This window comes from Sturnus vulgaris, chromosome 2 (genome assembly GCF_052056855.1).
Source record: "Sturnus vulgaris isolate bStuVul1 chromosome 2, bStuVul1.hap1, whole genome shotgun sequence".
NCBI classification, from domain to species: Eukaryota; Metazoa; Chordata; class Aves; order Passeriformes; family Sturnidae; genus Sturnus; species Sturnus vulgaris.
The window spans coordinates 60,093,102-60,119,050 of record NC_142244.1 but is presented as its reverse complement, the minus strand read 5'-3'; the positions used below and the strand labels follow the sequence as shown (position 1 = coordinate 60,119,050).

General features: G+C 38.0%; 1 protein-coding gene across 2 annotated transcripts in view; it reads left to right on the top strand.

Annotated features, from left to right (window-relative positions):
- Positions 1 to 25,949, top strand: part of AKAP11 (A-kinase anchoring protein 11) — a 44,244-nt gene that overhangs the window by 694 nt on the left and 17,601 nt on the right. For both annotated transcript variants that reach the window (XM_014891471.2, XM_014891470.2), the window contains exons 2-7: positions 8,009 to 8,116; positions 13,721 to 13,837; positions 17,244 to 17,291; positions 18,693 to 18,827; positions 19,675 to 19,939; positions 20,418 to 25,074. In XM_014891471.2, the coding sequence (XP_014746957.2) occupies positions 8,057 to 8,116; positions 13,721 to 13,837; positions 17,244 to 17,291; positions 18,693 to 18,827; positions 19,675 to 19,939; positions 20,418 to 25,074 (5,282 nt within the window). In that variant the 5' untranslated portion in view covers positions 8,009 to 8,056. The remainder of the gene's footprint in view (positions 1 to 8,008; positions 8,117 to 13,720; positions 13,838 to 17,243; positions 17,292 to 18,692; positions 18,828 to 19,674; positions 19,940 to 20,417; positions 25,075 to 25,949) is intronic.

Sequence of the window (25,949 nt, the reverse complement as noted above, 5' to 3'; positions counted from 1 at the left end):
TTCCTCTTCTCTCTCAAGGGAGGAGGAATAAGGAGCGTTCCTCCTTTGCTTTCTTGTCTTTTTTGAGGGGCTTTCTTATTACAATCGAAATACTTTTCTCTGGTTAAAAAAAAAAATCCAATTTGCAAAAGGGGAAAAAAAAAGGGTGAACTGTAGATCTGAACTGAATTTAAAGATGCAGCCTTCTTCTCTGATGTACTGCCAGAGTGAGATAGGGAGGAAAATACCCCATTTACATTGTATCTAGAAAAGATCAGTGACTCTGAAATAAATGGTAATAATGCTCAAAATTTTTCCAGGTTACACTTCGGAAGAGTCTTACATGGCTTCATGTTGTAAGATTTTTTCAGAATCATACAGTTAGACTTTAGTGATAGATACGCCTATATTTAACAAATCCTTGAGAACTAAACAAGGTATTCTCTAGTGAAATTTTCTCTAGGTGGGAATAAGTATTCTGGAGAAAATGCTGCAGCTTAGGAAATAGTAGCCCCTCCTTACTTCGTGTGGTTCTGTTATGTACAAAATACACAACTGACTGAACTACAGAAACTTAAAGTTAATTGCATAAACCACAGAATGCAGACCAATGGATATCCCTAGTACATCAAGTAACATTTTTTCCCAGGAAGTGTTTGAGAATCGAGACCCAGGACTGGGAGGAATCTGTGGGTGACGACTTCCTAGTGATGGATCTAGGAAAAATTATTGATTCTTTTGAAATTGTTGCTTCTATGTGACAGAAACGCAATGTGAGAGAATTAAAACCAAGCAAGGAAAAGATGGCCCAGCCTGTCATTAATGTTCACCATAAATGATATATTTTGCTTATGTGGTTCTGGCTGTGGTTAAGACAACTTGTGTTTCGTATCTGGACTTTTTCAAGACTGCTGACCTGATCAGTGAAACTGATAAATCATTCGGAATGAGAAATAGAGAAGGATGCATTGGACTGTTCTGCCTGCTTGTCAGTGTAGACTTGCTTAATTTGGTTTTCAATAGCAATTGTTTGGTAAGGTTATAAATACACATGCAGGACAACCAGGGAATCAGACCCAACCATACGGATTTATGAAAGGAAGGTTCTGCTTGACCAGTTTGATCTCTTTTATGACAAAGTGACCCACTTAGATGAGGAAAAGGCTGTGGATAGTGTCTCTCTTGGCTTCAGTGTTTGACACCATCTCCCACAGCATCCTTCTAGAAAACCTGGCTGCTCACGCTTGGATGGCAGTACTCTTCAGTGGATAAAGCACTGGCTGGATGTCTGGGCTCAGAGAATGATGGTGAATGGATCTAAACCCTGCTGGAGGCCAGTCACTAATGGTGTCCCCAGGGTCAGTGCTGGGGCAGGTCTTACTTAACATCTTTACTGATGGTCTGGACATGGGGGTTGAGTGGACCCTCAGTAAATTTGCTGACAGCACCAAGTTGGGTGGGAGTGTTGATCTGATTGAGAGTAGGAGGGCTCTATATGGAGACCTGGACAGGCTGGATCAATGGGTTGAGGCCAGTGGAATGAAGTTCAACAAGGCCAAGAGCTGGGTCTTGCACTTGGGTTACAGCAGTCCCACTCCATGCTGCAGGCTGGGGGAAGGGTGGCTGTAAAGCTGTTCGGTAGAAAGGGACTTGAGGGTTCTGGTTGACAGTAGCTGAATATGAGCCCGTGTGTGGCCAGGAAGGCCAGTGGCATCCTGGCTTGTATCAGCAATAGTGTGGCCACCAGGGCAGTGATTGTCCCCCTGTACTTGGCACTAGTAAGGCCACACCTCAAATCCTGTGTTCAGTTCTGGGCCCCTCACTTCCAAAAGGACATTGAGACTCTGGAGCACATCTAGAGCAACAAGGCTTGTGAAAGCTGTAGAACATATCTTTTGAGAAGTGGCTGAGGGTGCTTTACCTGGAGGAGGCTTGGGGGAGACCTCATTACTCCCTATGACCACCTGAATCAAGGGTGTTGTGAGGTGGGGGCCATGCCATGCCACTGCCATGCCTGCAGTGAGAGGACAAGAGGAAATGGATGATTGGACTAGGTAATATTGTAGGCCACTTCCAACCTTGATGATTTTACGATTCTGAAAGGGTGTTGTTCTTAAGGTATTTTTAAATTTCATATTTGGAATGAATCATTCAAAGCTCAGTGTTTCATTAAACCTGGCTTTTGCAAATCATCAGAGTTCTCTGGGCTGATTCAGGTCTGAGTGCTGAAGACAAAAAAAAGTACTTTTTCTTTAAAAGAAAAGCGTCTATTTTTGCTCTAGTACTAGGGCAAAAAAGTACTAAAGACACCTCCTTTTTAAAACATAATGTAGATATACTATTGTCATTGCCTAGAATCTTTTATTTGAAATTTAATTTTAATAGGCCATATTACATATATTTTTAATTTGTCAAATTTGTCATAACCTGTATGTGTTTGACATAGGTGTGCACATATCCACATATGCCTCTACAGTAGTTGAAGAGATTTACTCAACACATTTACAGAAAAAAGATAAAGTTTCTTCTTTTCTGCCAGCTAAGGTTTGTCAATACACCCTGACTTAAAGTAAATTTAGGATGGGATAGACTTACACAAAGAGATTAAATCCATGGCAAATTTCCTGTTGGATTCCCTTAAGCTGATTATTTAATTTTGTTCCTTACATATATTCAAACAAGGATACTTGTATATGGAAAAGCTAGCTGAATGCTCATTACGTGCTCTGATGAGAAAAGTGTTCTTCAGCAAATCACTGAAAAAATGGGTTTATAAATTTATAGAATTCATTGGGCTAGAAGGGACGTTTCAAGGCCATCTAGTCCAATTACCCTGTAGAGAGCAGGAACATCTACAACTAGATCAGGTTGCTCAGAGCTCTAACCAGCCTGACCTTGAATCTTTGCAGGGATGGGGCACCTACAACCTCTGGACAGCCTGGGTCAATGCCTCTCCACCCTCATAATAGATTTCTTGTATCTAGTCTAAACCTCCTCTCTTCTAGTTTTTTTAAAGCCTTTCCTGCTTGTTCTGTTACAACAGGCGCTGCTATAAAGTTTATCCCTGTCATTCTTATAAGCCCCATTCAAATATTGAAAGGCTTCTCTAAGGTCTTCCCAGAGCCTTCTCTAGGCTGAACAACTCCCACTCTCCCATCCTGCCTTCATAGCAGAAGTGCTCCATCCCTCCGATTGTTTTCGTGACCCTCCTTTGGACCTGCTCCAGCAGGTCCATGTGTTTCCTGTGCTGAGGACCCCAGAGCTGGATGCAGCACTGCAGGTGGGGTTTCACCAGAGCAGAGAATCACCCTGCTGGCTACTCCTGCAGCCCAGGACATGATTGATTTTTTGGGTTGCACTCGTACATTGCTGGGTCATGTCCACCTTCGTGCCCACCACCACCCCAAAGTCAATCTTCTCAGGGATGCTCTTAATCAGTTCATTCTACAGATTGTAATGGCACTGGAGATTTTCCCATCCCAGGTGCAGGACCTTGAGTTGGTCCTGTTGAACCTGATGAGCTTCATATGGATTCATTGCTTGAGTTTATCCAGGTCCTTCTGGATAGTATCCTGTCCCTCAGGGATGTCAACCACACCACTCAGCTTGGAGTCCTCTGCAAGTTTGCAGTAGGTGCACTTGATTCACTTGGTCTATGTCATTAATGAAGATGCTAACTAACATTGGTCCTACTGCAAACTGCTGAGGGACACCACTTGTCACCAGTGTCCATCTGGACATTGAGTTATTGACTACTCTCTTCTGGATGGGTCCATCCAACCAGCTTCTTGTCCGCTGAACATTCCACCCATCAAATCCATATCTCTCCAATTTGGAGAGAAGGATGTTTTTGGAAATTGTGTCAAAAGCCTTATGGATGTCCAGATAGAGGGCATGGGTAGCTCTTTCTTTGTCCACTGATACAGTCACCCCATCATAAAATGCCACTGGGCTGGTCAGGCAGGCCATGCCCTTGGTGACACTGTGCTGGCTGTCCGGAATCACCTCCCTCTGTCCATGTGTCTTAGCATAGCTTCTAGGAGCATCTGTTCCATGATCTCAGGCACAGAGGTGAGATTGACAGGTCAGTACTTCCCAGGATCTGCCTTTCTACCTTTGTTAAGGTACAATGTTTCTCATTTTTCAGTCACCTGGTTGCCATGACTTTTCAGATACGATGGAATGGCTTGGTAACTACATCAGCCAATTCTCTCAGAACCCTGGATGTGTCTTGACAGGTCATATAGACTTATGTACATTTAAGTTCCTCAGGTGGTCGCAAACCTGATCTTCTGTTTGCTCCTCCAGTCCATCTTCTGGAGAGGTATGCGAAGAAAGGTTGCCAGTGAAAACTGAGGCAAAAAAAGCTGTTGAGTCATTTCATCTGTTTTTACCAGTTTGCCAGTTGTGTTCATCAGTGGGAGTGCATTTTCTTTGACTTTCCATTTCTCCTGACATACCTGTAGAAGCCCTTCTTATTCTTTGCACCCCTTGCCATGTTCAGCTTTGCCTTGGCTTTCTGACTTCGTCCCTGCAAAACTGGGCAGTGTCCTTGTACTCTTCCCAGAATTCCTGTCCCTGCTTCTGCTGCCTGTTCATCTCCTATTTGCCTTGTAGTTTGAGCTTAGCTGCTCTTAGTTTGGTCTTAACTCAGCAATGCCAGTCCCATGCCTTCCTTTCCTGATTTCTTACACCCAGCACTTGGTAGCTCTTGGGCTTTGTGGAACGTGTCCTTAAAGATCTGCCAGCTCTGTCCTGCTCCAATATCTCTGAGGACAGTTTCCCAGGGGATCCTATGGATTTAGCTCCTTGAACGGCCAGAAGTGTGCTATTCCAAAATTTAGGATCCTGAATGTACTCTTTGCCTGTGCCATGTTCCATGTCAGGGCTGCAAACACCACCAGTGTGAGACTCCTATGGCCCAGGTTTTCACCAATCTCGTCATCACTGATTAGCTCACTTAGGCTGGTGACTAACAGGTCCAGTGTTGTGTCCCCTCTGGACAGGATTGTGTATTATGTGTCTTAAGAAGCTATCCTCCATGCATTCTGGGAGTGTCCTCCTGAAATAGCTTGCTGTGCTACTTTTTCAGTCGATTTTGGGGTGGTTGAAGGCCTCCAGCAGGAGGAGAGCCTGTGAGCACCATGCCTCCTACAGCTGGAACAAAAAGGCTTCCCCCATAGGTTTCCCTGGATGAACCGCAAGGTTCTCTTGATACCTTGTTTTGTTTCCATTGCTGATACGCTTTCAGCCTGATCATGGCTGTTCTTCAGGGACAGCTCTTCACACTGTAGCAATTTCCTGTTGTGCAGGGCAACATTCAGCCACTCCTTCCTAGCTTGTCCCTTCTGAACAGCCTGTAGTCATCCTCAGCCACACTCTAGCTGTGGGATTTTTCCCTTCCTTTCAGTAATAGCAACTAAGTTGTAGCTTTCTAGCAGCACAGAGGCTTCCGACTCCTCATGTGTGTTTCCCATGCTGTGTGCATTTAAGGTGATCCAACTTGGTGTGGGTGTTCATTAATTAGTTGTGTGATCAATTTTTTTCCTTTTTTTGACATCTGACAATAGTTACTCAGTAACAGGAAAGTCCTGTTCCTTTTATATCTGATGCTTCTGCCGTTTATTCTCTTTTTCAAGTTAACAATAGAAGGAAATTAAATTTAATAGTCACATTCAATATCGAGAAGTCAAAGCAATTTTAAACGGTAGGTAGGTTTTATTTGTACAAATGAGCTATTTCCAGGCTGTTTTGTTATGAGTGCTTTCACTTCCTTTTCAGTTAGTGTTAATGTTTGTGTACTTCTCACATGATTGGACCATTGTTGTATTGAAAATGGATAATAATTTTACATATTAAAAAGAAAACCTTCAGGTTTTGCTGCATTGTTGGACAGGTGGGACAATTCAGATTTCTCTGAAATGCATGATGGAGAGCAGAAGTGCTGTAGGTAGTATAATATAGGTGTGTATATTAGGACCTGTATTATTCAAGTACTGAAGGACAGGATGTGGAGAAGACAAAACATTTTGGTGTTATGGTGGTAAACCTGTGTGGTTTCTGACTCGTATTTTTCAGAGTCTTCATACTGTGATTTACAAGTCTTGTTTTGTAGGTAGGGGACACTATAGGTTGATGTTCAGGTCTCCAGAGTTTAGTAGCAGATGATAGAGGAAAATACTTTACCTGAAGGCAGTTTACAGTGTAACTGTGAACTGCTTACCTGAGTAAATGCTACAGCACCCAACAGGGTTAAAAGGTCATCTCTGTACTGTGCTATGTTGGGCTTTGTTAAAATTTCTGCAAGGAGGGATCTGTCAAACAGTGTGGAGCTGAACTACCTATGTGAAAACCCAACTTTTTCTATAGATGGCTTCTCTGAGGACAAGGAGTGGCTAAGATTATTTCTCCAATATGGTTTGGATTTTTACTGGATTAGCTGTTTAAGATAGAGTCTTAGGGCAGTGGTTTTCTTTTTATTGCCCAATACTGTTTTGTGGATTTTTTTTCTTTTAAACACGTGAGTTTTAGCAGATGCGTTGTTGTGTTTAGTCTTCTAGCCCTAGTTTTACTGTGAAATTAATTTTTTATTTGTATTTATTATATTTAATATATATGGTCTGTGGATCATGTGCCTGGCTGCTTCATGTAATTGTCTTAATTTTCCAAACTTCAGACATCCAGTTGAGAGAAGCTGTGCTCTAGAGATGAAAATGTCGCAGTTTATTTGCCTAAGTGTAACTTCTTTTCTAAGATTCTAGCAAGTTCATCTTTGTGAAGGAAAGCAGAAATCAAAGTGAAATGTGAATAGATGTACCTAATAATAATCTATATATTCTAATGCTATTTTATTCTTGAAGAAATGTAATAATCTCTTGCTATTGTATTCTTGAAGATGTTTTACTTTTAGAGGTGCTGGGATGGAGGAAGATGAATAGTTACTTGATGACACTACTGATTTTCTTATTTAAATTACTTTTACTTAAGACCAAACCCATATAAAACTTTATTTGCCATACACAGGTTTAGTGTGTGCTTGAGATGAGATCAACAAAACCAGTCTGGTCAGTTGTGTGAAGACCCATACTCTGTGTTGTTGTGGTGTTTATTTTCTTTATCTTTGCAGTCATTTTTATGTGCACTTGCTCCTTGCCTGGTTTATTTTATATAGTCTAGGAGTTCTTTTTCCTGATTAAATTGTGTGACTATGGGAAAAGATGAAGTATTAAAACTTCTATAGAACTTAAAAGCTCACCACATGCTTTCTGTTTTTATTAACACTTTATATTTATTGCCTATTTTGGGCGATGGAAAGCCAAACGAAACAAACTGGATCCATTGCTGCTGTTTCAAGAGGGAAAGTTGAAAAAAATACCTTCATAGCTGTTTTTTTATCTTCTTCTTGTTAGATTTAGACTTAGGATAAATAAGGGCAGCTGAGTCGAGCAGAAATTCTTGTGACCTACTCAGTTGAGAGTGCTGGTAAATGCATGTGGTCTGCTGTGTTTTGTCAGCAGAGGCTGGGCTGCCCAGAGCAGAACCGGGGGACAAGAGTGATGATGCAAGCTAACCTGTAGTACCTCAGGGTGACAGACATGGCTGGGCCCCTTGGATGGGTGGGTGAATTGTACCTTTGCCTCCTGAGATTGTTCAAGGGTGCTTGCAGTGTGTTTCATTGTACAGGAACCTGCTGAAAAACCTTCCAGAGTATAAGTGACAGTGAAACAATATTTAATGTAATGTTCCTCCCCACCCCCAAATCAGCCTTGAAATTCTATTTAAAGGAAAATGATGAAACTTGCTACTAAGGGTCTGTGTTCTGCATTTCATGCCTGGTTGTGAAGGTCATTAAGGCAGTATGTTTTTAAAGGCAGCTGTCAGTATGGATGGTGTGCTGTTTAATCTTTCCCAGTTTTAAAATGCTTTTTAATTGTTTTTATTGGTTCTTGTTTTGTCTACTTGCGTTTTTAGAGTGGATGTGAACTAAATGGAAGAACATAAAATAATCAAATATAAATGTTTTTTGTAGGCATTTTTGAGCTGACGTCTTTCATTGAATACCAAGATTGGTGAGATCATGGACATGTACGCCAGGGCTCAGGGCAATCGCATGAAATCAAGAATATCTGTTGAAAAGGTAATTAACCTGTATTTAAATAAAAAACATATTTCAGAGCTTTTTGATCTAATTATGAAGCAAGTGAACTGGTTTATTAGTGTTTCTTGTGTGGGGTTTTTTTTACTATGTTTTAATTTTGGTTTGACATTTCAAGGAGGCAAAGAAATTGCTTTTGCTGTGTATCTTAGTATATATAGTGTAGTTGAACTGAGAGACAGCATAATTTAAGGAAAGGGTGCTTTTGTCTTTCAAGATGATGTGATAAGATTGTGATGTATTGAATTCCTAGAATTCACCTTGTTTATTAGAATATAGCTTTTATTTTAGAGCATATTTTTTGAGCTCATATGTAATAAATTAAAATATAACTATATAGTTTTACTGAATTCTGTGAACCCTGTGTTAGGGCTTACTTGAAATATCTTTATCTTTAGATCTTGATGTCTTGTCTGGTTTATCCTTGTGTTTGCATGAACATTTAGGAAGTGCCTTGTTGAAAAAGAAAGTATGTCTAGCACTTACAGAGGATATTAGTGGGGATTTCTAATATTAAATTTAATTTATTTATTTATTTAATTTTTTTTCACTTTAACTTAGAGAACATAAATACTCTTCCTAAATTTTCGTGCATCTTCTGTAAGTGCTTAATGAAATGAAAGTTGCAGTTTATCCTGAAGGAATAAATTTATTTATCTAATCAGATTCCTCTAGGTAGCTGAACACATAAGTAATTTTCTAGGTCTTTTTTGGTTATTAATAACTTCCTTACTTGCAAGTTGCTGCAACAGTAGGAGGAGAAACTGAGCAAGGAAGCATCATATCACATGAAAATTGCATTATTTTATTTCATAAGCAGATTTTGTTGTTTTAAAGAAACAGTATGGTATATGTCCTGTTTGGAGGCAGAGGGAAGGTGTTACAAGACAGACAGGCAGGTAGTCATTTGTTCCAGGTCCTAACACTGAATGTTCACTGCTATCTATTAAACAATTTTTAATTATGGGTGATGATCTTTCACTTTAAGACACATGATATAAAACCTTGTATTTTTTTGGCTTACAAGAACTCTCCAGCTCAAATAGAGATTTTCAACTACAGTCAAATATTTTTGCATCCTTAACCTGAACATAAACTTACTTTTAAAGGACTTTAAAAATCTGCCCTTTATTTGTTTTTGTTTCAATGTACTAAACAAAGCAAATACCAGCCTCCTTGCCCCACCAGGTTTTTAGACCTGTGGGTTACAGAAGCATCTTTCTAATAATGACAGTGACCAGTGATTCCTCACTGATTCTAATACTTGCTTAAAATATTGCCTTTGTGAACTGCTCCATTAATTGCTATTAAGCATTCTGGACTGTGTGGTTCTAGAAACATTAATTCAACCCTTCTTGCAGAATTTGGCATTTTCCTGCAGCCAGACTCCATTGTTTTCATCTGTGGCTGCCTCCTCTTGATGTTTACCTGTGAGGTGTCTATTTAGATTATGGTGTGGAACTTCCATTCTCATAGAACCAGGCAGGAGGGTGGTTAGAACTGCACTGTGTTTCACCTTCTGTTGATTTACAGAAGATTGCAGTCTGATTCCTGTCCTCTTTGTAATACTTTGTCACAGCTAACAGGAGTTGTTGCAGTAGTAGCTCTTAAAAGTCAGTGCACAGATATGGTATGCATATTTAAAGCCTTAGTTTCTATTTTTGCAAAATTACCTCAGAATATTCAGTCCCTTTAAATCTTACAGCAGATGAAATCAGGAAGAGCTGCTTTGTTGCTTAAGAGCAGAGGAAGTGTGACTTTCCAGCACTGCACTTAATTTCTCTAGAGATTATGGCATCTTACAGGTTGTTTGAAATATTAGAAAACAATTGTTTTTAAACACATTTCATGAGACAAATATCTCCTGCAATGTACTGTGATGGATTCGTTGATAGTGACTTCTCAATTTGCTGGAACAATGCAAATCTTTGAATTGCTCAGTTGAACTAGAGGTGTGACAAGGATTTCCACTGTTCACATCTGAGCAGTTTGACAGTATTTTTGGTTTTCCCCTAGCACAACTTAGTAAAATTGAAATCTGTGCTTGTGAATGAAATAGGATTTCTTGCAAGCATTTCTGTGAGGAAAGAATACCATGTCCTAGAGGCCTACCAAGTAGAGCTTTATAGACTGCTTGGGTGTTTTTTGCCCATATGTTGGTGTACGTTGGAAGTGTACTAGTTATAAAAAAAATTACATCCTTTCATTGAAGATGATCTCTTGTTCTTACCTAAACTGAGGTGGTAGTCTTGGGAGCTTGCTAGTTTTCAGTTTTTAATGTAGCTATGTCTCCTAGTTCAGGACTGTGAGAGAACTCACGTTGTTGTCTTTTGGGTAAGAGGATTTGTCCGAAATTTGGTCCAGTCCTCTGCTGTCACAAGCACAATTTTGATAAGGATAAGACTATCAAAAAGTTACTAAATATAGCCTCGCAGTTATTGAGGGCTTTAAAACACCTCCCCCCAAACCTACCGCTGGTTTTGACTTTTTGAACCACACTGCGGTAATAACTAAGACTTAAAAATTTCAGGCTGAAGCTACTCACAGCAAATTTATACCTGTTTGTTCATGGATATCCTTATTCTTCTGCTTAAATAATTTCTTTTCTTTTGCTGATGTTCACCCTTCTTATTTTTTTACAGTTGGTGATCTGTTAGCCTTGGTTTTTGGAAACTGTGTAAACTAAGGTTTTAGTCTGCTTCTGTATGAAAGCCTCTGCATTCCAGTGATTATCCTTCATAGTCCTACTTTCTGTGCTTGTTATGAGTTAATCTTCTTTTTACATGTGGATAATACTGTATGTGCAATTATACAGGATGTCCTTCTCAGTGACTCTGATGTCAGTTCTTTCACTAAAGGATGTACATTTGCCATTTTCAGTGCAGTATCGTATTGACCGTTCATTCATTGCTATGCCATGATCAAGAAGTCGATTAAAGTTATTTTATTCCCCAGCTTGTGAATTTGCAATACAATTTTAAAGCTTGCTTTTAGTTTTTAAGGATATAACTTTGTGTTTCTTATGGTTGTTTTTAAAAACACTCGGGCTGAGGAAGTTCTCGTATGAATTACTATTCTTCTGAGCTGATGACACCTGCTTACTTCGAATTATCAACAGTCTTCGTTTCATATTTACTTCTTTCCCTCATTAGATTTATTAATATATATATATTAATATAATTATGCTTGACATCAGTCTCATGATAAATTCTGAAGAAGTTGCTTACTGACCTGTATCAACTATTCTCAAAATCCCCCTTTATTATCTCCATCCAGGCAAAGCCTTCATTTCCAAAACCAGCTCTTTTAGTTAATTTTGTCTTTATCTGGTTTTGTTAACTCTTTATATATTTAAGTGATCTATGGAAGTCCAGATAGATGGGATTTTTTCTTCTGTGTATGTAGTGTGCCTGTTAATTTCCATATGGTTATTATTTTCACATTCTGAGTTTTTTATCTTCATTAATATGATCTGAAAAACATATGGCATTTCATTCCTCCTTATTTTATCTAAGGATATATTATCTCTTCATTTGCATAGTGCCACCATGGGCTACCAGTCCTGCATATAGTCTTGTATGCTGGTCCTTCCAGACCTTAGGGAGTTGTTTCCATTTGTTTCATCTTTCTTTTTCTCCTACTTCAACTTAATATTCTTCAAAATACTGAATCGTCTTTCACCTCAGTAGTTCCTCATGCCATGCTCTGGTTCTTAGTTACCCATTCTGCCTTACAGATGTTAAACTAGGGAAAGGTGCTTGTTTATAAATAAGATGTGTGCAATAGCTGGTAGCTTTAGAAAAGCCAGCTAGAGAATAACAATGATCCATTCTCAAACTGGAGCACTATTTGCTTGCAAAAAATTAGCAGGTCATGTCATATGAATTTATTTTTATCCTTAATTACTATTTTGAATGTTGTGACTGATTAAATTATTGTAAAAGCTGAAAATGAGACATTTCAACATTCTAGTTTGGGCTTCACAAATTACTTTTGTACAAGATGAATGAAGGAATTACAGGGGAACAGTCTTTGAGCAGCAATTGCTGTTCCAGTCTCTTGTAAATTTGGAAGATCCAGGGAATCAGAGAAGGGCACTGACAGCATTCTTTGAAAAGTACAAAGTGGAACCAAATTGCAGCTAAACATGTGGGGGGCAAGGGAATAGATAAAAGTGGAAATTAGGTGAACACGTCATTAATTTATTTCAAATGACCCCATAACTGCCTAAAATACTTTAAGAAATAGTTCAATTCTATAAAAGTTACTGTTTTGACTTCTTTAATGTCTCTTGACCTTGGCTGTCAGTGTGGCAGTCTGAGACTTGTCGGTAGCATTCTGAAATGTATTTTGGCAGTTTCAAAGATCCTGAAGTTCTGTTTTGTTTTTGTCTGTTCATTCTAGAAGTGCTTTCTTAATTTTGTGTTGCTGTGAGCACAACCACGGTGACACTGGCCCTGCTCTAATAATTTGGCTTTCAACATAGTTGTATTTGATACTGCTTTTTATACAATGAAAAAAAAATATTTCTTGAGGTTTAACTGTAATATATAAGATCACTTTTTACTATAAAGGGATTGTTTTTGTTGTGGGAGTACCAGAAATGCAAAACATTCTCTATCCAAATTTGACTATCTAGCACTTCTACTATTGCTTGAGAACCTAGGCAAATTTGAAATATCTTGTCATAAACTGTACACACTGATTTCTCATGTAATTTTTAACAGGGCAGTCTTATAGAGAATAATTACTGGGTTAATAATTTTTAACTATCTGATCTTCTTATTTGTCTTCTTAACCTTCCAATTTGCTAGAGAAGATGAAAAATAAAATTAAAAAAAGAAAAGATTGCTGACTTCCTAAAACAATTGAAAGGATATTGTCCTTTTTTTACAAGCTAAGTGAACCAGTTTTTATTGTCATGTAGTCTTACTTGGCTTCATAGTGTTGATGTGCTTTGTTACACTGGGAGAAAGTCTTGGATTCTTCAGCCTTTTTTAGCCATCCCTGGGTGCTTGCATGTCACCATAAGTGGGATTACAAGATATGTTACAAGAAGTATTTACATGGGATTAATTGACAGTTGTTTTATATTCTTCATGGAATGGGAAAGAGTATATGTGGATTTTCTTGGGTGTTCTTGTTTGTTTGTGTGTTTTCTTCCCCTCTGACTTTTGAAGCCACCTCCATTACTTTTCTTGGCTAAAATTAATTTTCATCCTATGAAAGGAAAAGCTGATGGAAAAGTTCCATATACAGGCTACAATGCAAGGAGTATATGGAATTTGGATTTCTTCTTGGATTCATCTGTTCTTTGTTTCCATGTGTTCTCATCTTTCCTTTTTTTAAAAAATACAGAATGTCAAACTATTTTGAAATAAAAGTATTGCTTGAAAAAAATCTTCCTGCTTCAGCTTCATATCCTGAAGTAAATTTAAACGTCAAACCTGGTGATTTATGTACAAAATAATTTGAAATAATAATCAGAGTAGCAAAACTTGTGGAGAGCAGAGAGTAGATGGATGAACCATGTATCTGAAACTGAACATGCATTTTTTTCTTAATTTTTTTTTCATTGTTTTTCAGCGTTTTGGTGAAAGTATGCTGCACTCTATGAAGTCACTGCTACACAGCAGGAAGGAGTTATGCAATGTATCAGCAGAGGAATGCTTAAATCAGGAAGAACAAGATAATTTTATTGAGGTTTGTCTTAATATTCTCACATATATTTTCTGGCTATGATAGGAAACAATGTCTCTTGAAACAGTATGGAAAGCTGCAGGATAGTAAATAGGAACAGTGCTGCAAATTACTGGCCTTACAGTCTATGCCTCCTATTGTCATTCTTGAATTTACTCACTAAAATCTTAAAAAGGCGGTGACATTTCTCTGCTTTGGAGGATTTGTGAAACTAGAAAACCGAGATTTGTAAATAGGTGACTCGGGTGTACCGCATTTGTGAGCCCTGCTGTGATCAAGGTTGTATGGATGGTATCCTAACAAAGTAGAAGAACACTTTGATTCAGGTCTGAAGATAAAAGCTGAAGCCTCAGAATTGCACATCTAGACTTACTTATGTGATTACGGATGGTCTGAAAGCTGGGCAAGGTCTGGAAAGAAGCAGACCTGACAGAATGTGGGACTATCTAGGTAAATTTCAAGCTGTAAGGAGGAATTACTAGAACTGTTTGAGTTACAAGGCTGTCAGCAGCTTCCCCAAAGCGAAAAAAGTAAAAGCAATGGTACCTGGTACATCATGTAACTTGTATTATAGTTTTACAAGACATGTAATTAGTAGTTGACAGGTCTGACAAGGAGCTTAGAGAAGGAGAGGCTGACCTGAACAGGCCAAGCAGAGGAGCTGAGATAGGGAGAATTGAAGCAAAGACAGCTGAGGAAGTGGTTAGGGGAGACTGATAATTGCATAAGCAGTAGCAAGAGGCAGATTGATAAATTATGGTTGCCTGGATAGCACTAGAGATTGTGTAACTGAATGGATACAGTCAGGGGTTGAGACATTTGGGGAGCAGGCAAGAAACTGCATTTGTGAAGGATGAAAGCTATGACAAATTAATTGTAAGGAGGAAGAGCTGTGCAGTGGAGGTGTGAGCAAAATCTTGTCATTAGCTGACCATGCTTTGGAATCTATGAAAGTTTTTTTTGTCCTAGTGAAATACCTGAAAAGTAGCTGGGAACATGTTTTATATGTCTGCATTGATGGTCCCTGTGGAGGAAGATAAATGACTATATTTAGTTGCCTTATAAGATGAAGCAATTAAGAGCCTTCTGGTTGAAATATAAGAGAGTCAATATCCTGTAACAGAACAGGTATTTTTCCCCCATGAAAATACAAGAAAAGATACATGGAGGATGCTGTTAGAAGAATTCAGACTTGAGAAAACCAGAATTTAGGTTTCCCTGTGCCATTTCCTTTGTACCCGTTGCTTAAGATAGCCTTTGAATACTGTGTCTCATACACTTCTTTTTAATTTAAAGAAAGGACTTGTGTTACTGATGACCTTTTTATTTCCTTGGCCTACTCCCCAGCAACTTCTGAACTGATGTACTAACTTCAGACATGTTCAAGGTATTAAAAGGTGATTTTTTTTTTCTGTGAAAACTGGACCACAATAAAGAGATCCAGATTAGCCTTGTAATCTAGGCAAACATTGACTCAGTAGTGTTGTGGTCTCTGACAGCTCTCTGCTGATCTCAGTGTAATATTGCCCTTCACTTGTGTGAAGCTATGACTCCTGCTCACTGCCTTTCACAATGAGTTATCCCACAGAGAGAGTAAGGGTTGGAATCATCTTGAGGAAGGGGAAGGGGCATGTAAGAAGATCAAAAACACCCATTAAAAAAACGGAGCAAAATTGCCAGAAAAACCCAAACAGCAACAAACTCTAGAGCCTCTCAGAATGTTCTTTAGAGAACTAGTTTTTTCCTAGGTAGTTTAAATTGTTTGATATTTTGCCCCTTCTGTGGAGGAATTCAGTTCCTGTTGTACATACTGTACAGATAAAAAAATGTAGAAGTTGAAGAATGTCTTGCAGATGTTGTGCAGATGAATTGTGTAGGAGTTGAAGAGAAGGTGTAGGAGTTGAAGAGTAACATTGGTCAAACAGAATTGTTTCCCAGTTAAGAGGGTGAATACGGTGCTGCAGATGTGTCATTTGTCTGGAGCTATTTGGAATGTTACAAAGAAGAATTATTTCCTTTATGATCTTGTCATACCTGACATAAGGATAAGTGAATGCAAGCAGGAAGATATTAACAGGAAGCATAAGATCTTTTTTGCTGCATGAGACCCCCCTGAAATAAACAAGATAGAATTTTTCATAGTATGATTTCAGTTAAAAATTAAGTTTGGGGTTTCTTTTCTACTCACATTTTGAAATGACATATTCAAAACACCAATACAGTTCAAAATAGAATTCTTGGAATTTCTAACTCTGTACTTATAGCGATTCTGTGTATATACAAGCTGGTAGCTGAACCAGTTGATAATATATTAATATAAACATAGTGCTGTTTTTTGGAGTAACTGGAGTAGCTGCTGCAAATGTATGCTTAAAAATCAGTCTATTGCATAGTGCTCTGAAAAAATGGAACTCAAACCATAGAAAACTAAATTTCAAGCATCAGTGGAAATAGTCTCTCTGCTTTATTCCATATCTACAAAATGGAAGCAAAGTTTGTTTTCTGACACCCTTGTTTTGAAAATAAATGCCTTATTTTTTTTTTTTTTTAGTATGCAGGTGGCCTATTGATTTGTTGTTAGGGAAATACTAAGTGAAAACTAAGGAAATCTCACGTTTGAAACAAGGTTTGAGCAGTGACTGACTCTCTTCAGTCTGTTCGTGTTGAATAGTACAAAACACCTGTAGACAGGAGAGAGAGAGACAATATGTCATAAAATATCTACCTTGTCCAGAAGCACAAAAACCTGAGCTAAAACTGGTATTTCTGGCATACTCAAGGTTCCTGAGCCTGACAAGACCTTTCGTTTTTTTTTTGTAGGTTGAATATTTTAATTCTTTTATGTTAGGGTTTGTTTACTTTACAATGGCATGCAAACGTGTGGCTTAAGTAACCTGTTGTGTTTTGGCCTCTGGCTAGTCAATTTACATGGTAAATTGCATGTTGTGTTGGCATTATGCTTTATTCAGCATATCCAAATGTATAACAGTTTATCAGCATGGATGGATTTCAGACTGGAACTGTTTTGTATGTGCCCAGCCTGAAGCAAGGATGGATAAGCACTGATCTTTGCAAAATCATCTTTATTTTAACTGATGTAATGAGGCTTGTATGTGTTGCTCTGTATATAAAATCCATTAGAATAATTCCTGTGTAGTGGGTTTTAAATGTTATATATGCTCTTCAGTCTGGTCTGACCTTTCTCCAGTCAAATAGTATAGCATTACCATTCTTCATGTATGACTGTGTGCTACTGACTGAGCAAGCTGTGCTGCCCTAAGGTATGTTTTTTGTGGCAGTAGAATGAAGCTATAACTTAAAGTCTGCTGAATTTTTAACTCTTAAATATCTGTAGGAGACAGAAAAAATCTTTACTGTACTTGACTGTACTCATGTATTTATTTTACAGATTACATTTATAGGTTTTGCAGAAGAGATGGGTACTGCTCACTTGCAGGTACAGTATATATCTCTGTATTGGAAAATTTCTTCTAAATAGCACCTGATTTTTTAAATGGAGGAAATTTGGTGGTCAAGAAATGGAATAGATGTATCTTGACTATTTAGAAATCTAAGTTTCAAATGTCATTGAAAGGTTGAAATAATTATTTTAATATGATAATCAGTGTTTTATATATATTTGCAATTATACCTGAGTCAGTCTTTATATTAGGATGCTCTGGAACAACTTAAATGTGGTAGGGGAGGATGATTGTTTGAGGGGGTTGTTTGAGTGGGAAGAGCCTCAGTTAGTGTTTTTGTGGGTGGTTTTTTTTGGTTTGGGTTTTGTTGTTGTTAAAAACTTGTGTATATCAGTATTTAGGTTTGTTATCTTACCCTTAGTTGAGTTGGGCTTATTGATATGGTGCAGTTGAATGTGTGAAACTAAACTTTACTAATCTGATCTCTAGCTGTGAATTGCTGGTGGGGGTTTAGGAGCCAGTATTATGGTTATGCCTTAAGATGTTATTCTGGAGATTTAGATAAGGAAATATTATTTTAGAAGGTGGAGTGTAGCAAATGACAAGGGTTATGATGTGCCATTTTCATAAGTAAAGGATGTAATCTTCCTGTGGAATTTACATATCAGTATAATTCATAACATACATGTTCACAGGAAAATTCCATTTTTCTACTCTGTCTAGATCTTAGTAGAGGTTGCTTGTAATAGTTTGCTGATGTTGTAAAAAGTAAAACACACTCTGAATCCATTTATGTTCCATATTAGATCAGTGTTGTTAATTCTTCAAATTATAATACTAGACTTTCAAGTATGGGTTAGAACTGTTTGACTGTTTAGAGCAGATGGAATTTAGAGAAAGTTTAGAGAACATGTTTATGGAGATTTGCTTTGAACTATAGGGATCAGTAGTCTTTGGACTGTTGGAAAAAAAAATTGTAACTCTTTCATAGGCCTCTTCTGTATTAGATAAATATAAAGGTTGTCCAAGGTCATGTTAAAGAAGTGCCTTGCTCGTGTTTTTGTGATAGAGAGCTAGAACACTGTTCCAATAAAACAGACAAAGGGCAAGTAGAGATCCACTGAGAACCATCATTAGCTGAGGTCAGTGTAGCTGGATATTTTGTAGGATGTGCAGCTGCTTTTCAGTACTTTCAAGAGTCTGCTTTATGACTTTTAGGCATCTTCCAAGTATGGACTGAATTAAAACTTGTTTTCACAAGCTTTACATCACAGTTTGAGAGAGTAAGTGGGAGATAGAGTAAGAAATAGGGAAAAAAAGAAAAACTTTCCCAGAATCAGCAGCTGTTAGGGGTAGGGGAGGTATGAAATCAATCCCATTGTCATTTACATGCCATTTTTAAATTTTCTATTCTCGATGTTTTTATTTAAAATCAGGAGTTGTCAGCTGTTTCTGTAGAGCTTCCAGATGTTCTGAAATCACTCCAGTTGCACAGACTAAAAGAAAATGAGGCTGTATTTCTAAAAGACTTAAAGAAAACCTTGGCAAAACCTTATGTCATGAAACATCAGGTAAAATTTTTGTGTCATCTTGCATGTCAGAAGCATTACATTTTGCCTTGTACAGAGTTTAGTCCTATTACACTCTGTCCTGCTTTTGGTTTTGGGAAATCTCAACCACAGTAGTATTAGTATTATATTTCTGTTGTTTCATTGAAATAAACTGTGCTATATTGTTTACAAAAAATACTTTAAAAATATTTAATTATGGTGCTGATCCCATGCTTCTGATAGGCTGTAGTCTCATTCAGTGGCAATTTGGAAAGAATATGAAATTTGTCAGCTTACCTGTCTCTGCTCTGCTCAGATAGCTTTGATCTTCAGCAGACTTATATTATTGAAACAGAGGTGCCCAAAATTAAGGGAAGGTCTGGTGTTCATAAAACTCAGTGATTCCTTTTCTTAAAAAAGATTATAAATGCTGTTAATAATATGATTTCCATGATTTTTATTTCTATATTGTTCCCATTATTACCATGGTAATTATATTCTTTCCAAATACAAACATTCTATGTAAGAGTAAAGGTAGCTCAAAGAAATAGATATCATATAAACTAAAATATTATACGGCATAAGCATGCTCTGAAATACTGTGCTCCTTCACAAATTTTTAACATGAATTCTTTAACAGGTTCTTTGGTACATGTTATCATGGTTGTGTTATATTATTGCAATGATTTGTTCAGAGTGCAGACATTAAAAAAAAGAGTAAGTCATTCTAGCTATCACTCTACACAAACTGTTGAATTCATTTTCTTGTATATAAAATATTTGAAAATTATTTACTCTTCATAAAAATGTGTTGAAGGAATCTCTTGAAGATTGCTGTGTTTGTTTTCTTATTGCTCTCTTTTTCAAGAATCAGCTTCCTGAAGTGTTTTGTGTGATGAGACTGTCTCCATCATTCCCAAGGATCAAAGCTGATTATATATTTACCTTGCTAAGCAAGTATACCACAGGCATAAGATATGCAGTGGAAATAAACTCTTCACAAAAATGTCAAACAGAGACAACCCATGGTGAAGATGATGACACCAATCAGTCAGTTTCTTCAATTGAGGATGATTTTGTCACTGCTTTCGAACACTTAGATGAAGATGAACCTTCAAAGATACTAAGTGCTGGTGAGTTCTTGCACACTTGTAGAAATAGGTATTAAAAACTTAGGCTGTTGAGATTTAATAAGAAAGTATATATAAATAAATTGTAATTTTTTTTTACATTAATCATACTTTGTAAAGGGATATTATGCAACTGAAAGATTAATTTTTTGCTCTTTTCAGCTCACCAACAGTTTACCAACTCATAAGCCAAAGATTCTAATCTCAGTGTCAGATGGATATCAAATAAAATCTTGTTCTACTTTGTGTGCTAAAAAATACATTAATTTCTCCATTATTAGATTTGTATAATAAGATTTAAAGAAAATGAAAGATTGCTTTAATCATGAACAATGAGCTAGCGTTTTGCAACATAAATAGTAATAGTAACATAAAGAGTAAATAGATACTGCCATTAAAATCTGACCAGTTTGCTATAGTTCTGTGGAAATTCTTGGTTTTTGAAGCAATCTCTTTTTACCCTTTTTTTTTTTTTGTTCAGGTACATGCAGCTTTACCTCTCAAAACCATCGAGATGCTGCTTCACAGACCATCCCTGCTCAATGTTTAGAAGCTGTTGACTCAAAGATTCTTGTGGGTTCTGCACGTCGGAAATCATCTGCCAGATCTTCTACTTTGATTGATATTTTGGGACTTAAGGAGTTGTCCTCAGTAAAGAATTCAGTTACAACCTCAATTTCTGATCCTTGGATACAAAGGAGTTTCTATAAGCCATATAATCCCTCTGATCAAGGTGTTAATTTTTTACGTAAAACCTTGTTTTCTTCCTCACCAGCTGAATCCTCTGAGTCAGATTGCTCCAGCCCAAGCCCCATCATCTTCTTAGATGAAGAAGGATATCAAAAAAGCTTGAAGGCAAAACTTCAGCTGCCAAAAATTCCAGTAGTAAAAGATGGTATAGAGGATTCAGACTCAGAAGTGAGTGAATTTTTTGATAGTTTTGATCAGTTTGATGAGCTGGAACAAGCCTTGGAAAACTCTTGTAAAATTATTAGGGATCCTATCCTAGGGAATCCTGCCCAGAAAAGGAGGACTTCACATGAGAAATTGTCTTCTGCAAGCATTACAATGAATCCTCAGAAATTCAAGTTTGATCGTCCCACTCTGCCAGCCAATGTGAAGAAACCAACTCCTCGTAAGCCAGAATCACCGTACAGCAGCATCTTCGAGGTCCCGGATTCCCCTCGCCCGGTTAAAACATCAGGGGAAGAGAGTGGAGGCTTCTTCAGCCCCATTAGAACATCGGCCTTCAGCCCCCTAGGGAGCTGCGGTTCCTCTGAATGTCTGTGTCGAATTAATCTTGGTGGAGATGGGACAGGTCAAAGTCACCGTGATGCAGCTTATAACAGTTACTCAGCATATGCTGACAGTGTTTCATGTGAAATACTGGGTTCTGTTTTTTTTGCTGAGTCCTCATCAGAACAAACATGTGCAGAGAATGATTCAAAGCACAAAAGCATTACTTTGAAAGAGAAGAAGAGGCAAGCTGCAGATCTCAAAATGAAGACTAGTAAGGAACCAGAGAAGCAAGCAAAATCTAAACATAAGTCACTAATGATAAGAGATAGCATTCAGAAATTTGCAACTGAATTGGTTGAAAAAAGTTTTGGCAGTGCATTTAAAGACCTCCAAAAAGGTGTTTCTTCATGCACAAATGCGCTTTGCCATTTGGCTGCTAGGTTGACTTCTTCAGTCTTTCAAATGGCTTTTTACGAGATTGGAAGACGTAGAGCAATCGCGCTGAAGGAGCGGGCCATTAATGGCATAGCAAACTTTTTGGTGAGCGAAGCTATAACTGGTGCTTTGAAAGAATTGCGTCAGGTAAAGAAACAAATATTTACCAACACCGTTGCACGCTTCGCAGCAGATCTCGCTGAAGAACTTGTGTTTGAAGGAATCATGGAAGTATGCCAGTTTTCATATCCATCAACACCTACTGCACAACCCTCATCATTTGATTATGAAAACAAAGTGGTAAGATCCTATGCCCGAGATTTGTCTGAATCTGTCATTCAGGAGGCATTTATTGAACTATCTCAGGTTGATGTGACCTTCACAACACAAGCAGCCATTAGTGTTTCCATGGACAATATCAAATATGTAAGTGCAGAAAGTACGTTAGAATCAACACAGACTTCCACAGTTTCTCCTAATTTTAATGATAGGGTAACACTAAAGCCAATCCAAGACTCGAAGAAGGAATATACAGTACAGAAAGCTCTATTTTGTACCTCTGGTGTTGTGAGTTCAATACCTGTGCCCTTAGCTGGAAGAGCTCTTTGTCAGCAACAGGTTTCCTCTGATGCTTACAAAGTGAAAGTATCCACTGTTCCAAATGCTGATGACGGTATGAAAGTATTCAAAGATTCCACTCATCCATTTTTCACAAGCAGAACAAGAGAGGAGGAAGTTGCTTCTTTCAGAAATATTTACCTAACTTCGGATCACAGTCAAAGTACTGAAAGCACTCCATCACTCTTTTGTAACCAGAATGATACCAAGCTAACAAATAACAGATCTGGAATGAACAATAATTCAGAATTAACAAGTGGGTCAAAAGGCATTAATACTTTCTCTGGAACTATGGTAGATATGATAGTAAATGAAGCTTATGAAACCATAACCTCATCTAGAGTAACAAAAGCAGTAGAAGAGTATTCAGATTTTTTAACAAGAAAAGTAATAGATAAAAAACCTTATGTTCAAGGAACTGGTGAACACTCCCCCAAGAGCATGTTTGCAGATCATTTGGCCAAGTATGTCATAAAACAATCTGTGGAAGAAAGTAAAACTGTGTTATGCAACACCAGTGAGAATTTAACATGTAATGTGAGCTCACAGACTTACAGAGATAACAATCGAAAAGAACAATGTGTGATAAAGAAGGAAGAGGCTGAGAAACAAAGCAATGTTTCTATAATTGTGGAACAACAACAGTTGCCTTTGAATAATCCATGTAAATTTCTTTCTCCAACTCATTCTGTTCAGTGTGTTTTAGAATCTAAAGATTGTTGGCCGGAGCAAAAAGGAAACAAGTTTTCTTCAAAATCACCACCACCTTGTTCCACTGTGACTTTTGCTAGGCATGTTCTAGAGGACTGTACTGACACGGGAAGCTGTTCAATAACTTGCTTAAACAAGCCTTCCAAAAAAAGCGATACCCAGAAACCATCAGCAGGAGCTTCGAATTACAGGCAGACTGATTGTTTTCTGCATGCAAATAGCTTTTCTTCAGAGATGTTTGGCAGTGAAGATACTTTGCAGATAGAAGAAAAATCAAGCCTGAAACATGGAAATACCTGTTTAGTGCCCGATACACCCCCACCAACTCCTCTAGTACCATGTCAAAGTAGTTCTGAAAGGAACCTAAGAAAACTGTCCAAGAAACTCAAGGGAGAATTAGCAAAGGAATTTGCACCTGCAACACCACCTTCTACACCCTACAATCCATCCGTTACTGATTCATCTGAAACTGAACACGACTCTTTGGAAAATGAAGAATTTATGCTGAAACTCATGCGGTCGCTTTCTGAAGAAGTGGAAAGTAGTGAAGATGAAGATCATTCTGGAATGCCTGTTGAGAAAGAGGAGCATTCAGCAAAAACAATTCAGTATGCAGATTGCCTAGCTAGCCACATAATTTCAGTAGCAACTGAAATGGCTGCTTCCCATTTAGGTGGTAAAACAAATGAAAGAGAAGCTGGTAGGCCGGCTCAGTTAGGGGTGCAAAAGAAAAGATGTGGATATACTGCATTTGTAAATATCCCAGAAGAGACATGTCATTCCTTGTGGAATTATGCAGGTGATATGGCAGGAAAAGTCATTAATGAGGCCAACAAAGTAGTGAAATCAAGGCATTGCAAGCTGTTGAGGTTGAAGCGGGTTAACTGCCAGGTGGATTGCTTTTATGTGAGAAGAGGTGATAAAGATGGTATTTCAAAAGAATTGTGTGGCCCAGTACAGGACCAGTGGCTGGGGGAGAGAGATTCATCTGGGCTTCCTTTACCACATGGTTCAGGCACAACAGGTTTGACTTCCAAGTACCCAAGCTGTGAAAGTGTGACTGACGAGTACGCAGATCATGTTATCCGGGTTCTGAGAAGAGAAGGAGGTAATGCTGAGCTCTTAGTGGATCAGTACGCCAGCAGACTTGCTTACAGGTCTATCAAGTCAGGCTTGCAGCAAGCTGCTAGAAAAACCAAATTCAGATACAGCAGAAAGACATTTCCTGGGCAAAATGCACAGGTAAATGGTAAGCTGGAGCTGATCAAAGCAGGGAATAAAGATGCAGTACAGCAAGTGAAAAGCAGCATTCATCGCTGTGAAGGTCAAATGTTGGAGAGGAATGTCCGCACACAGAGAACGGAATGTACAGAGTTGCTACATTTTTCCGAATCCCTTGCTCACAGTATCACTTGTGATGTCAGGAAGAAGCTGAAAATGTCGGGAACATGTTTGCCAAAGTCTCTAACAGATTCCTGTCTATATAAAAAGACTGAATTTGATGAAGTCACAGGGGATCTCGTTAAAACAAGGTTTTCTAGAACATTTCTTCCTTTCTCCCCCAGTCATAAACTCTATCATAGTACTGGTAATATAAATGAAAATGGCTACAGTGAAGGCATAATTCAAGCTATAGAACAATATGCTAGGAAAGTAGCAGATGATACTCTAGAAATGAGTTTAGAGTCAGCTGTTCTCCAAGTGGCTGAAAACAGAAAAAATGGGGATAAGCTCTCATATACTGAGAAACTGTCTCCTTTTTCTGGAACTGTCTGTAGATGCTGCAGTATGAAGGAACATCGCTACTGTACAGAAAGCATGTCCCATCATCTACCTGCACAAGAATCCTGCATTCCAGTGAGGCATTTTCTTCATTCTGGATTGGGTGGTGCCTGTCAAAATTCAAGAGTGTTTCAGCTCGGTATTCCCAAAATTCACGTTGATGTAGAACAGAGGACAGTGTTTCCTGACAAGGGGGCTACTGCGGCCGTAGAGAAATCAGAAAGAGAGCTGAGTTACACAAGTCTGACAGCTGACAGTGGTATTGGACAAGATGGAGTCAGTTTTGCTGAAAGCCTTACTACTGAAATAATGACATCAGCTATGACTAATATTGGTCAGGCAGTTACCATAAGGTAATATTAATTTTCTCTTACTTGTTGAATTTTGTACCAGAAAAAGGATTATTAATACAAATATGTGCTCAGAAGGAATTCTAATATATATTTTCTTAGAAAGATACACTTTATTTTCTGAATGTTTTCTTTTTGTTCTTCTGGTTATATTTAAATTACTTAGAACTAGGGGAAAAAAAGCTTTATTCCACCTATGTGAGTTTGAAATAAAGGATACTATGTATATCAGCACACATATGTTCCAGCAGATGAGTAGTAAGTGGAACTTACTGTCTCACCTTCAAAATAGTTCCTACAGTTATCCATACTAGTCCTTTCAGGTTTTGTTGATCTATGAGCCATAACAGAATCCAGGTTTGTTCCCTGTGCATACTTCCTCTTCAATATCTGATGCTGGTCAAGTAAGCCATTGCTTTGTAGTATGAAGATTTCATTTTTTTATTATGGCTGTGTTGTGATAGTGTCTTTACTACTAGAAAAAATAAAAGAAAAGGAACCTGTTACTTTAAGAAAAAACAACTTGCTAAACCGCACTTCAGCTTATAAAACAGTAATACAGTAATGAAGGAATTGACTTTAAAATCCTTGTGTATTTAGCAAAGGGTAACATACTGTTTCCTTTAATAGATCTATAAATAGTAAATCTGTGGCAAACAACTGTTTCCTAAAACAGATTGTGCTGTGATCAGAGTGAAATCTTTTCAGGTCCAAGAGCAATCCGAACCTTTTTTTTTTTTTTTTAATTTTGAAGTAATACTTATATTCTTACTGGTTTTTTGAGGGAATTCCTCACACTGCTTTCTTTATCTGGTGGTTAGAGGGGCATCATGAGGAACAATGAATTGATTTTTATATATTCAGTGGCTAAAGGCCAC